The following is a 14,081-nucleotide window of genomic DNA, read 5'->3' as shown; positions in this document are numbered from 1 at the left end:
GCAGGTCCAGGTGCTATGTAAATACTGTGAAAGTATGAAAATACTCAGTCTACACAGAAATGCACACTCAGAAACTGTGCCTTTAAATGAGCTGTTAGGATTTCTGTGAGTTTGTGATGTCACAATTATAGCCTGCTTTATAGACGGTCTGAAACATGAACATTCTAAATGGGTCCTTTTGTATTATTTTGTGTTTCAGTGTGTGTGAATGACATGAGCTGACAGGAAGCAAACATGGCCCCGAGCTGTTGCCTAGCAATGTAATTCCATTGAAAAGGTCTGCATTTGTGGTTACAGATAATCAGGCAGACAGTATGAGAAAAATGTATTTTTTGAACATTAGCACATGTAAAAATGTTCTTAGAAACTCAAAATACAAGTGTAAACTTGTATATGAGCATAATATGGGACATTTAAGACACTGTCTGGTTCAATTATTTATTTTAAATGGAAAATTTTACATTCATAAATGCAAATGGACTAAAATGCTGCCACACATACAACAACTGAAAATAGAAATCTGACACCTTGTCTCAATATTATATGTGTGAACAGATCAACCATCTGTGTGTCGTGTAATCAGTATATATATATGTGTGTGTGTGTGTGTGTGTGTATATATATATATATATTTAAATATATACACACACACACACACACACACATATATATATATATATATATATATAAAACACCTTCTGAAAATTAAAAGGAAAAAATGCAAATATTAAATTAATCTACAAATTCTCAAAAAGATTCCAATGGTTAAGTTAAGTTAATGCATCTGGGATCTGAGCAGGATCTGACTTCTTTCACCACCACTGTTACAAACTTTTTACCTTACAGTCTTAATTCTGTTTTGTAACTACCTTTAGTCCACTTTCAGCTCTCTCTGGAAACAGGTTATAGAGCGAGTGAGTAACAGGCAACTTGTAGGCTGTGTGCAAATATTTACACAGCTCCAAGGACAGTTATTGTTTCTAACAGTCTGTTATCATGCTCTCTCTGTCTGGCCATATTGGCCAAATGCTTTCTCACACAAGCAACAAGAATTTTTAACCTTCGTATGCGGACAGCAAATACAGTTTGGTTAAACAGTGGTGGTTTCATGGCACACAAGAAAATTCTGAAGGTTGAAATATGGACTTGAAAAATGTGTTCGGAGGAATGAAAAGCTACTTGGAGATTCAATAAAGGTTTCAAGCCATATTTGAAGAAGAAGAAGAAGAAGAAGAAGAAGAAGAAGGAGAAGATGCACAAACAGGACCTATACATGCATTAAATGGAGAGATGTCAGCTGCAAATGGACAGGCGCTTCAAGCAGTTAGGGATTCAGTGCCTTGCCCAAGGGCACCACAGCAGTGCCCGGCAGCATTCCCATTTTATACAACATTATAGCATTACTCTTCTCCGCTACATCTCAGAGACAAATATTGTTCTTTCCAATATGTGAATATGGTGATCTACAATCTAAATTTTGTGATAAACTGAAGGTTGAAGTCTTTATTTATGTGAGGTAGAAACCCACAAAGGACTTTTCTGGGGCCCTCACCTAAAGGAAAGAATAAAACATACATAGATTTAAAAATACAACATGATGCAAAGTTAAATATCAAAAAAATATGGAACTTCCATCCAATCAACAGCACTGAAGAAATTTAAAGTAAATCAGTTTTATGAAGAAACACAGCGATGCATTACAAAATCTTTTTGTCATCAAACCACATTTAAGTTCTTGTCCCAGAATTGGACTCCAGGTATTTCAATGAGTACTGTCCGCTAGATATGTACAACATTGGTAGGTAAAGGTTATTAGTTTGTCTAGTTTGATAAAAATGAACTGTAGAATTATAGATGTAAAAAAATCATTAAAGGTTTCTGATAAGTCTGTTTTCATATATTTCACTTTGAAAATAAAAGTACATATCTGAGGAATGTTAATATCAGAAATGGTCAACATATATTACATTTTAAGAAAAGAGGAAAGGTTGCAACACGTGACTTTGAAGTTGTTATTCTAATAAAACGTTTCTCCAGCATAAGGATTTTAAGAAAATATGTTATATTATATAAATTGAGACAAATCTATCCTTATATATTTGTAGATCCACTTTATGTTATATTTATATTTGTATTATTTTTGTATTTGTGGAGGCTGTTTAATATTTATATATTACACGTGAACACACGGACTGTCTATCTGTTCACACATATAATATTAATGGAAATCTCTCTCCATATGCTTTGTATGAAAAATCTAAATCAGTAAAGTAACTACATCCCTTAAATAAGTGCAGGAGTGTAACGTCCTCAGTTAGTCAGTGCTTGATTCTCATCAGCACCAGACCAAGTTTGACTGCGCGGTGCAGACGTCATTTCGCTTCTTCTCTTTTTTGACCAATTAGAGCACAGTGGGCGGGGTTACACAGCACGAGGCTAGATTGAGACAGAGCAAGCGTGGATGGAAATTCTTAGCGATTTTGACAAACATGAAAAGCCATCGCAGCTGGAGAGTTCCCGCACATTTGTCATGACCGAAGAAGAAAGTGAGAACGTATGTACACTTACATTAATATGTACTTTATTAGATTTTAACTTGTACTTGTCTAACGGTTATATTTACGTATTTGTTGTTTGGGAAGTCTGATGAATGAACGCGGCGCACCAAACTGCATTGAAAAAAGTGACAGTTTGACGTTGTTGTGGCTATTACAGGTCCCTCATACAGGTTTACACATAATTAACACCTTATTACCAATCATAACGGGCTACATTTTAATTCGACATACATCAAATATCGTCAGTATGACTCATCAGAGTTTGACATTCCAAAACGTGCTTTTAACTTTTAACTTTAATAGCGCCACACCTCTAATGTAAACTAAGATTTAAATCAGATAACGGTCAAGTATAGTGAGATAGTCTATGCCGAATTGACTAGTCAAGACACATGTCAACATATGTTGTCTGATTCATGTTTTAGACTTAATCGTGTACCATAATTTTTATGAGAATCAAATTATTAGCCCTATTAGTCACATTCCTGGGGAGATTTGGTGCCATGCTCTCTGCCTGGGTAGTCTGATGACACTAATTCACACTAACTGCCGGGTTCCACCGGCTGCAAACGTAAGCGTCATTTCAGCGTAGCGTCGCGGCGTATTCATTGGGGCTCCACTGACTGCGTACGGAAGCGACACGTAGAGAAGCCAGCGGGGTTGTTTACCGTTTGCCGAGCCGAGAGGCTGCATGTAGGCTGCATGAAATGTTAAAGCATTTTCCACCTAAGTTATTACATATAGTTGAGTTATCTACAAGTTTACTGTACTGTTTGTCATCTACTCGCTTTCAAATGTCCGCCACGGACATTTACACAATGTCACGGATAAACATGGGTAAATGCATGAAAAAAATCATCACATATCACCTCTGATAATGGTTTATTATTTAAAAACACATTGTGCTCGTTTAGCACACTATTTCATGTAGTTTTTATCTGCTGGAGGGTTGCGTAGGGGAGCGTAGCGCGACAAAAATAGAAGAGCCTAAAATAGAGAGTTGTCGCGCGGCAGACAGGGGTTGTCACGCCGCTCCCGTTGCCGGTGGAGCCGCTGTAATTGATTAAAGGGCCAGTGTGTAATATTTGGCATGGTTTATTGTCAAATCTGAATCTGAATCTGAATATTCTACCCATTAATATGTTTATACAAGTGTATAATCGCTATAAAATAAAATTCTTTTGGTTTTCGTAACCTTATAATTATGCTTTTATATATATGTATATAGCAAGGGCCTTGCTTTAGAGAGGTCGCCATCTTGCGCTGCCATGTATGTACGGCAGACCGAGCGGACAATCCAGTCAGTTTTGCGTGAATAAATGAACCAACGAAGACAGCGGAAGGAAGGAAGAAGGAGGAGGAGGAAACAGCAGAGAGTGTTAGTAGTTCGTCAATAGAGAGTAGTGGAAGTTTTTTTTAGTTATAAAATTTGCGAATGGACCACACTTACCACGCAACAGGAAAGAATGAATCGCGTTCAAAGTTGTCCATTGCAACTACTATAGTCCGGAGATATCGCTAGGCTAAATAAACAGCTGAGCTCTGTTTACAGGCTACGCTGTCAGTCAGTGTGCGGGCTGGGGATTGAGCAGAGAGGGGAGGGGGTGCCCGCTAGGTATCGTAAACAAGAATGTGTGTATGAAGTGTGTGTGTTACGCTAGAAGACTCAGAGTTTGGGACGGAGTCTTTTACCCCCTGGAGTGTTACCAGAGTTTTTGGAGTGCTCAGATAAACGGGCCTTTTTCCCGAACGCTACTCTGGTCTCCTGCTCGTGAGTGATTCATTACAATATCGTAACATGGTTTAGATTTCTAAATAAACATTCACCTCGTCGCTAGATAGACCTACTCCTGAAAAACTCATGTCTGCGCAAGGCTTTTTGTCCCTACGAGGCCACCGTCATTTACCCGACGGGAGGGGTGAGCGAGTGAGCCCTGCAATCTAGAATTTGACCACTGATGTCACTGTTTTCAATGGTTTTCAACCCATTTTACACACTGGCCCTTTAACAGGGGGGCGAGCTGCTACGGGACTCGCGCTGCAGACGTGTTGCGCCGCTGACGTGCCTGGTGGACCCTGGCTGTAACTAATTTAATTTTTTCCCAAGGTCTTCATCTCTTTTTGTTTCTGTTCAGGTTTAGCTCTCACAGATATGGAGGGGCATGAAGAGGAGAGGCTGTGTGGGAAATTCAGGGTCGCCTGCGGTTTGTACAGTTACAACCTGAGGGATGTCTTCACATGGTGAGTACTGATACAGAAGATACAGATGATAGTTTGACATGTCATAGTAGGAAAAACTCAAGTGTAGGTATTAAAATAATTGATGGCTGAATTCTGTTTGTCCACTTTAGGGTCCTGGTATTTTGCATGCTGGCACACCGTCAAACTGTCAGAGCTTATTGGGACACTTGAACACAACAGAGCCATTGTTAACGGTGTTAGTAGCACCTGTGCTGTAGCTGCTGTGACAAGTGAAAATGTGTTATGAGAAAAAGCATACAGCACAGAATCAAGTGACCTACACACACCATTTATTTAGTGTGTTGTGGTTGTGTTTATGGTTTTGGTAATTTACATTAACATTTAACAGCTGTTTTGGTCGATGCATGTCATGCACATCGCCCCATATTTATCTTTTAAAAATCAAAATGGAGTGAATGATGTGAAAGGACAAAAAGACAAATCGGCAGTAAAACACTGACTTGTTTATAGCCGTCTTTGACAAGTTCAACTCCACGTCATATTCATAGACACGTAGAAGTCAAAGTTATCGTTATTGTGGTGTGTCCCGCACATTGGCCCTCGTTAGCACTATTCGTCAGCTGAGCCTGTTGGCCAATGAAATTACTTTGCAGTTCAGCTCAGCACATGAGAAGAGAAATGGAGGTGAGGAAAGTAAACATAACCCTCTGTCTCTGATGAAGATGAACACAGATGACTGCCATCTGCTGTTGTGGAGGGGTATGTCCTCTCACGCAGGTGAAGAACTGCTGTCGGTTTGGAGCATCCATGTGCAACTTTTTAGCCGAGACATGGAGATAAGAGACAATGCAGCAGGGTGCTCTGGTCACCGCTAATTCTCCAACCTTTTTGATGACGAATAGTGGTTTGTCAGCTTGTTGCTGTGATCTACAAGTGTACTCCAGTGTAAGCACACAACAAAATCCTTCACAGGAAATAATTTGTGTAGCAAAAGTAGCTGTGTTTGGATTTCCATGAGCCCACAACTGGATACAAGACACTTGGATAAGGCTGCACAGGAATTATAAGAAAGTTTTTATACCCTTTTTGGCTGTCTTTTGTTCAGACTGCAGTGATAGTCTAGTGAGGTGAGGACTATATATATTATTTTTAGTTGAACATACATATTTGAGGAATCCTCCTGGATCAGAAACCCAAACATCCGGTGCTACTCAAAGCTTCTCCCTGTCTCTCGGGCTGAGTGCAGACACCTGTGATGGAAACTCATTTCCACTATTTGCATGTGTGAATTTGTTCTGTGAGTCATTACGCAGAGCTCATTATCACAGGTGGACACTAGAATGTGGATTGACTTGTATAACGAGCGCTAGGCTCAGCTCCGTCCTCCCTTACGTTACCTTCACAAGTCTGACACAGAGTTGTGTTGGATTGCATCATAATTCAGGTGATTGCTTTTGACACATGATGCTCTCCCTGACCCTCCAGGCATCTGCTGAAGACCATCATCATGGGGCAGGTCTTGTCCCTGCTCATCTGTGGGACGGCAGTGAGCTGTCAGTACCTGGCCAATGCCAAGGTGGAGACGCCCATGCTGCAGAGCTTCCTCAACTACGCCCTCCTGCTGCTTGTCTATACAACCATGCTCTGCACCCGCAAAGGTCAGCATATATATGGACTTTTGATTTGCTTTTAAAGCTGGTGAGATTCCCCTCTTGTGCTTGTATACTGGGACAAGAACAGTAGTCCAATTAAATGACCTAGTCTTACCTACAAGATAGTTAGTTAGTTAGTTTGTTTGTTTGTGTTGTTGTGTGATGTCTGTATTTAAAAGGGTTAGTTCAGATTCACCGAACTTACACAATAGCAATAAACTAACTAACTGATCGAGGCAGTGGACAACCGGCAGCTTCTGAGTTCAGCCATGTTAAATCACTGTTTTTCTTAATGGAGTCTGGTGGCTTCGACAAGAGCATAGAACTGAAGCCGTCAATGTGGCGTACATTTAAACTCTTGTAAACTTTTTTAGTTGGGACTATTTTAGGTGGCTAGAATATGTTTTGCTGCTGCCACCCATCTACAGCAGTACATCGCCGCTCTTCCTTGTTTGTACTCCTGCCTGCCTCTCCGAACTGGGGGCGTGACGAACTAACATTTACTGTAGATAATACACTGACAACGATGGATTAGCACCCCATACAACCGCGCATAAACCTGCATTGATTGACTTTCTGGCCATTGGGGGCAGCACCAACAACCTGTGAACAACAGATAGATTAATTTCCAGCTCTACAGCTGCTAAATGCTCCACTGTGTTCATCAGTTAGTTGATAACTGTGTCAGTCTGCGGTTTGGTGGCTGGTGGTTTTAAGACCTTTTTTATTTGCAGAAATAGCAGCTGTAGTTGCAGTGAAATTCAGGGGAAGCTGCAAAGAGCAACTCCTTACACAGACACATTGTTAGTATAAGATATATTGATTATAGCTTTAAATTTTATAAGAAGTTATCATAAAATAATACAATGATAGCAAATTTTAGCACAATTTTATAGATAATCACTAAACAAATCTACAAGATTGGGGTGGAGCTGATTAATGTCACTGTTTCCAAAGTATGTAAACCCATGAAGATTAACGTTGCACACAGTTTGCTGAGAAATGGCAACACCAGCTTCTTTAGGATTTAGGTCAGTGTGTATTTTGAGTTGAAACTGTAGCTCAAATTGTCCTGTGGAAGGTACAGAAGAGTATTTGTTTGATTTTCACAAACATCAGTTCAGATGAGGTAATCTCCAGTTAAACAGGAGCTTTACTGGTAACATTCTGCTCTTCACTGTGCCAAATGTTGCACAAAGCAGAACTTGGTTTCCACGTTTTTGTTGAGTCATTTTTTTGTTCCTAATCTGAAGTAAACCTTCTTGGCTTCTACAGGTGACAGGAACATCCTGCAAATTTTAAAAACCAAGTGGTGGAAATATTTAGTGATGGGTCTGGCAGATGTGGAGGCAAACTACACAGTTGTGAAGGCCTACCAGTTCACCACCCTGACAAGTATACAGGTAAGGGCTCATGTATGCTCAATGTTAGATAAGAAGACAGAGATGGATGAAGCCTTTTGTCTGTACTCTGCTTCCATTTCTTCTGTAGCTGTGCTGGTTTTCTAAAGGCTTACAGATACAGACGAAACAGAGCAGTATCACTAGAGATCATGGAGACAGTGTAGTGTAGTTCAAGTGAGATGCCACCATAGGAGATGATGAAGAAATTTAAAAACTATTGCAATTTATTGTGTGGATAAAGAATTGTAAATCTCAGCTGTCGGTACCTTATCTCTAAAATATACATAATGTTGTTTATTCAGTGTGTAATGTGACCTCTAAAACTCATCCCATCCGTCTGACTTTTATCAATAACATATACTTAATGCTAGTTTGTATTTGTGACACTGTGTGTTTCAGCTGCTGGACTGCTTCGTCATCCCAGTGCTGATGGTTCTCTCCTGGTTCTTCCTGAAGACTCGCTACAAGCTGGTCCACTTTGTAGCTGTAGGGGTGTGTTTGCTGGGGGTGGGGGCCATGGTGGGAGCTGACATCCTGGCTGGAAGAGACCAGGGATCCAGTAAGTGTCTTTAAAGTTCTGAGACTTTATATGAAGCTTGTTTATCAGAATCATCAAAATATTTCAATGCTATATTATGTCCTGTCCTGGTGGAAATTTCTTCAACTTTGGCACAAACGTTCATGTGGACCCAGCAATGAACTGATTAGAATTCAGTGGTCATAGGTCAAAGGTCAAGGTCACTGTGACCTCATCTGTCTCATTCTTGTGAACAGAATATCTCAAGAACCCCTTGAGGGATTTTTTTCCATATTTGGCACAAGCGTTCACTTTGACACAACAATGAACTGATCAGGATTTTGTGGTCAAGGGTCAAGGTCACTGTGACCTAACATCCGTCTCATTCTCATTAGCGCAATATCTCAAGATGGCCTTGAGGGAATTTCCTCACATTTGGTACAAACATCCACTGAAGAATGAACTGATTAGAATGTAGTGATCGGATGTCGAAGGTCACTGTGACCTCACAAAACATGTTTTTGACCATAACTCTACACTAATTCTGACAAATAATTTCACACAAATGTCAAACAGGATAAAATGATGAAGTGATGACATTTTATATTCAAAGGGCAAAGGTCAAATAAGCAATCAGACAATCAGAAAGGTTGAACTGACGAATGTCCTTGAAAGAGAAAATGAAGGTGTACAGTAAAATTATTACCCAAACTGTGGCTAAACTGTCTTGTAGTGTAAGTGTAGCCATATTCGCAAATCTTTCATTTTATGACAACTGATGGAAATGATGGCTTGAACATTTTGCCTCTTGCTCAGAAGTTGCTGCATAAAAGTATAAATATTTTTAACTTGTAAGATGCCTGTCTGTAACTGTCGGTCTGTCTCTGTGCAGCCAGTGATGTGGTGCTGGGAGATGGTCTGGTCCTGCTCAGCGCTCTCCTCTACGCTGTATCCAATGTGTGCCAAGAGTACACAGTGAAGAACCTGAGTCGGGTTGAATTCCTGGGCATGATGGGCCTTTTTGGGACGCTCATCAGCGGCGTACAGCTGTGGGTTATTGTTTAAATCCCTCATATATTCCGATGTACAATTAAAATGGATCACTGCAGCCACATGCAGTGTGGTTTAGTTTGTTTCCTCACCATGCTAACTTTGCGTTGCTTGCTATTGCAGAGCTGCACTGGAGACTCAAGCAGTGGCTGCAATAAAGTGGGACTTTCACATTTGTAAGTTAACTTCCTGTCCTGTTAAATTATAGTATTTAAATAAATGAGGACAGTGGTGGAACAGAAAAGCAACCGTCTCTTACTAAAGCCCAGTCACTGTGTTCTGCAGCCATGCTGTTTGTAGTCTACGCCCTGTGTATGTACGCACTGTACAGCTTCATGCCTGTGGTGGTGAAGATGACCAGCGCTACTGCGGTCAACCTGTCGCTGCTCACCGCTGACCTCTTCAGCCTCTTCTGTGGCATCTTCCTCTTCCACTACACAGTGAGTGTCATTAGATTTGGTGCTATAATGTTTCTGTTGGATCCTTTTTCATGTTTAATGGGCTTGATCGCCTTTTGTTACACTGAATTCAACTGAAAAAAACCTGTTTTAATGTTGCATATCATTGAGGGAAAATATAAATATTTATACAATTCCTGGAGAAAACAAGTTTAGGCAGGACTTGTCCTTAATTTTCATTTTATTTCTAGCAACAGGAAGTGACATTATTGATCCTACATTTAAGGAACTGTAGCAGAAAATCTATTAGTAGCTATTAGAGTGGAAAATAATATTTACCAGAGAGGACCTAAAATAACATGACAAATAGCCACTTCGTTAGCACACAGGTACAGTGGGGCAAAAAAGTATTTAGTCAGCCACTGATTTTGCAAGTTCTCCTACGTAGAAAGATGAGAGAGGTCTGTAAATTTCATCAGGGATACACTTCAACTATGAGAGACAAAATGAGAAAAAAAATCCAGGAAATCACATTGTAGGATTTTTAAAGAATTTATTTGTAAATTATGGTGGAAAATAAGTATTTGGTCAATAACAAAAGTTCAACTCAATTCTTTGTAACATAACCTTTGTTGGCAATGACAGAGGTCAAACGTTTCCTGTAAGTCTTCACCAGGTTTGCACACACTGTAGCTGGTATTTTGGCCCATTCCTCCATGCAGATCTCCTCTAGAGCAGTGATGTTTTGGGGCAGTCGCTGGGCAACACAGACTTTCAACTCCCTCCACAAATTTTCTATGGGGTTGAGGTCTGGAGACTGGCTAGGCCACTCCAGGACCTTGAAATGCTTTTTGCGGAGCCACTCCTTCGTTGCCCGAGCGTGTGTTTGGGATCATTGTCATGCTGGAAGACCCAGCCACGTTCCATCTTCAATGCTCTCACTGATGGAAGGAGGTTTTGGCTTAAAATCTCACGATACATGGCCCCGTTCATTCTTCCCTTAACACGGATCAGTCGTCCTGTCCCCTTTGCAGAAAAACAGCCCCAAAGCATGATGTTTCCACCCCCATGCTTCACAGTAGGTATGGTGTTCTTGGGATGCAACTCAGCATTCTTCTTCCTCCAAACACGACGAGTTGAGTTTTTACCAAAAAGTTCTATTTTGGTTTCATCTGACCACATGATATTCTCCCAATCCTCTTCTGGATCATCCACGTGCTCTCTGGCAAACTTCAGATGGGCCTGGATATGTACTGGCTTAAGCAGGGGGACACGTCTGGCGCTGCAGGATTTGAGTCCCTCTCGGCGTAGTGTGTTACTGATGGTAGCCTTTGTTACTTTGGTCCCAGCTCTCTGCAGGTCATTCATCAGGTCCCCCCGTGTAGTTCTGGGATTTTTGCTCACCGTTCTCATGATCATTTTGACCCCACGGGATCTTGCGTGGGGCCCCAGATCGAGGGAGATTATCAATGGTCTTGTATGTCTTCCATTTTCTTACAATTGCTCCCACAGTTGATTTATTCACACCAACCTGCTTGCCTATTGTAGATTCACTCTTCCCAGCCTGGTGCAGGTCTACAATTTTATTCCTGGTGTCCTTCGACAGCTCTTTGGTCTTGGCCATGGTTGAGTTTGGAGTCTGACTGTTTGAGGCTGTGGACAGGTGTCTTTTATACAGATAATGAGTTCAAACAGGTGCCATTAATACAGGTAACGAGTGGAGGACAGAAGAGCTTCTTAAAGAAGAAGTTACAGGTCTGTGAGAGCCAGAAATCTTGCTTGTTTGTGGGTGACCAAATACTTATTTTCCACCATAATTTACAAATAAATTCTTTAAAAATCCTACAATGTGATTTCCTGGATTTTTTTTCTCATTTTGTCTCTCATAGTTGAAGTGTACCTCTGATGAAAATTACAGACCTCTCTCGTCTTTCTACGTAGGAGAACTTGCAAAATCAGTGGCTGACTAAATACTTTTTTGCCCCACTGTATACAGGTCACACATTAGTTTGCATCAGTTTCTTGAAAGGCTTTGGTGGTCAAAGGTCAAGGTCGCTGTGACCTAGCATACATTTCATTCTTGTGAACGCAATACCCCAGAACAGCTTGAGGGAATTTCTTCATGTTTGGCACTAACGTTCACTTGGACTCAACTATGGAAGTGATTAGATTTTGATGGTCAAAGGTCAAGGTCACTGTGACCATGTCTGTTTCATTTTTGTGAATGCAATACTTCAAGAACACTGTAAGGGAATTTCTCCAAAATTGGCACCAATGTTCACTTGGACTGAAGAATAACCAGATTAGATGTTTGTGGTCAAAGGACAGTGTGACCCCTCAAAATATGTTTTGGCCCAAACTCAAGAATTCATACACTAATTACGACAAAGCTTCACACAAATGTCTGATAGGATAAAATAATGAATTGATGGCATTTTTTGGTCCAAAAGGCATCACCGTCCACTGTGACATCATAATGTTTTGCAAAAACACTTTTCTGGTCGTTACTCAGCATCATATCTCAGGAACAGATGAGGAGACATTTGGTCAGATACTGAATTAGTGACACTAATCTGAGTGTCCACCTTGAAACTGTGCTGATTGTACAGATCTTCTGTGCTGCCTCATTGAAGATGTGTGTGAAGCATCCATGTTTTCACAGACATGAATATTTGCTGCTCCCCCCATTAGTCACTTAGACACAAAACATGGGACAATAGGTCCCAGGTTGAAGAATACCAAAGTGATCCATGTATTGTTCCATACCGATTGGCTAGTTTAGGTGATAGCTTGCAGTAAACAGAGTTTCACCTCCTAAAAGTGTTACTAACACATCAGTATTGTGTCTCATCCTCAGTTTTCAACTCTGTACATCATCTCCTTTGTCGTCATTACTGTGGGTTTCGTCATGTTCAACGCCGTTCCCACGTACTCGGTGTTACCAGAGTCCGGCTCCAATGAGGACGACCCCACCGACGCGTCAGCTGAGAGCCCCTTGGACCATTTATTGTCTGTGGGCAGAGACACGGAGAGAACTGAGACAGTCACTGCTCTGGCTGCACTGTGACTGAAAACTACTGACTGAAGACAGAAGGCTGTACTGTAGCTGAAAACGGATCTGCTGAAACACTTAGTTTTTCTTCCATTATAGGTCAGTTTTTTTTTTGCCTTTATTGGATAGAGCAGCTGAAGACAGACAGGAAAGGGGGGGAAACAGAGAGGACATGCAGTAAAGTGTTGCAGGTCGGAATCAAACCCCGTCTGCTGCTAAGGACTCAGCCTACATGAGGTGCACGCTCTACCAGGGGAGCTCCAGGTGCCCCAACATTGTTACAGAATGACATTGTTTTTGTACTTAGCCAGAAAGTTCACTGATTTTTGGTATGTTGCATTTTCAAAATCAAAGAAAATGCAGCTGTATGACACGTCATTGCATTGTAGTATTAGCACATTCCTATTTATATCATTTTTTAAAAGATATTTCTCTATCACCGATGATTGAATATCTGTTACTGCACATGTGCTGGATGTCGACATGTTAAACACAAACAATGCACTGCTATTTATTGTGCCAAATTTTAAGTGTTACTTCTGCTCTCCTTTGTCTAATATTAATGATATTTTACGATTATATTATGTCATTGTTTTAAATTTAAACACAAGCCAATCATGAAGTGAAATTTTTATGTCTGTTGCTGATGGTGCTGTTACAGTTTTTTTTATCTGCCAGATGTACTGCAAATCACATGGTTGTCTCTGCCGTGTGTAAAGCATGTTAGCGTGCAGCAGCAGTTTTACTTTTTTACTATTAAATTAATTTTATATTCTCTCTGGTCTGCATCATTTTTCATTTTCTTTACACTGTTAATGTGTCTGGTTGGTCTATGTATGCTGCTTTAACCAGTGTGTATGTACACAGGATATTTATCTACACACAGGTAATGGAGGTACAACAAAATATGTTAGCTATTTTTTGGAAAGAACTATGATCCTCAATAAATTAATTTTCTGCATAAGCTGAAATACACTCATAACAATAATACTCACTCACTAGATCAGCATTTTTATTCCATCCATTCATTTTCAACTGCTTATCTGAAGCCGGGTCTTGGGGGCAGCAGGCTGAGCAAAGTTTTCCAGACGTCCTTCTCCCCAGCAACACTTTCCAGCTCCTCCTGTGGGACCCCAAGGCGTTCCCAGGCCAGACGAAAGGAGGACCCTGATCAGATGCCTGAACCACCTCAACTGACCCCTTTGGAGGCGAAGGAGCAGCGGCTCTACTCTGAGCTCCCTCCTGATGT

At 40.8% G+C, this 14,081-nt stretch overlaps 1 protein-coding gene across 2 annotated transcripts; it reads left to right on the top strand.

The window, feature by feature from the left end:
- The first annotated feature begins 2,411 nt into the window (after positions 1 to 2,411).
- Positions 2,412 to 13,609, top strand: slc35f2 (solute carrier family 35 member F2). Of its 2 annotated transcripts, none has more exons than XM_033637972.2 (9): positions 2,412 to 2,554; positions 4,694 to 4,799; positions 6,246 to 6,418; positions 7,688 to 7,815; positions 8,215 to 8,374; positions 9,225 to 9,381; positions 9,506 to 9,558; positions 9,668 to 9,822; positions 12,638 to 13,609. In XM_033637972.2, exons 2-9 carry the CDS (start codon positions 4,711 to 4,713, stop codon positions 12,845 to 12,847), a joined length of 1,125 nt encoding a protein of 374 aa, XP_033493863.1. In that variant the 5' UTR covers positions 2,412 to 2,554; positions 4,694 to 4,710; the 3' UTR covers positions 12,848 to 13,609. The 2 variants fall into 2 exon arrangements, with proteins under 2 accessions (XP_033493863.1, XP_078028430.1); XM_078172304.1 differs by lacking the exon at positions 2,412 to 2,554 and adding an exon at positions 3,163 to 3,395.
- Positions 13,610 to 14,081: the final 472 nt, after the last annotated feature.

This window comes from Epinephelus lanceolatus, chromosome 11 (assembly GCF_041903045.1).
Source record: "Epinephelus lanceolatus isolate andai-2023 chromosome 11, ASM4190304v1, whole genome shotgun sequence".
NCBI lineage: Eukaryota > Metazoa > Chordata > Actinopteri > Perciformes > Serranidae > Epinephelus > Epinephelus lanceolatus.
Note: the sequence above shows the minus strand (reverse complement) of the source record. Positions and strands in the feature narration are given on the sequence as shown.

Excerpts from the sequence above, each read along its gene's own strand:
- slc35f2 (XM_078172304.1), top strand. The coding sequence starts at position 3,266 with ATGTTAAAGCATTTTCCACCTAAGTTATTACATATAGTTGAGTTATCT. Across the intron at positions 9,559-9,667 it reads AAAGTGGGACTTTCACATTT|CCATGCTGTTTGTAGTCTAC; the intron begins GTAAGTTAACTT and ends TGTGTTCTGCAG. Across the intron at positions 9,823-12,637 it reads TCTTCCTCTTCCACTACACA|TTTTCAACTCTGTACATCAT; the intron begins GTGAGTGTCATT and ends TCTCATCCTCAG.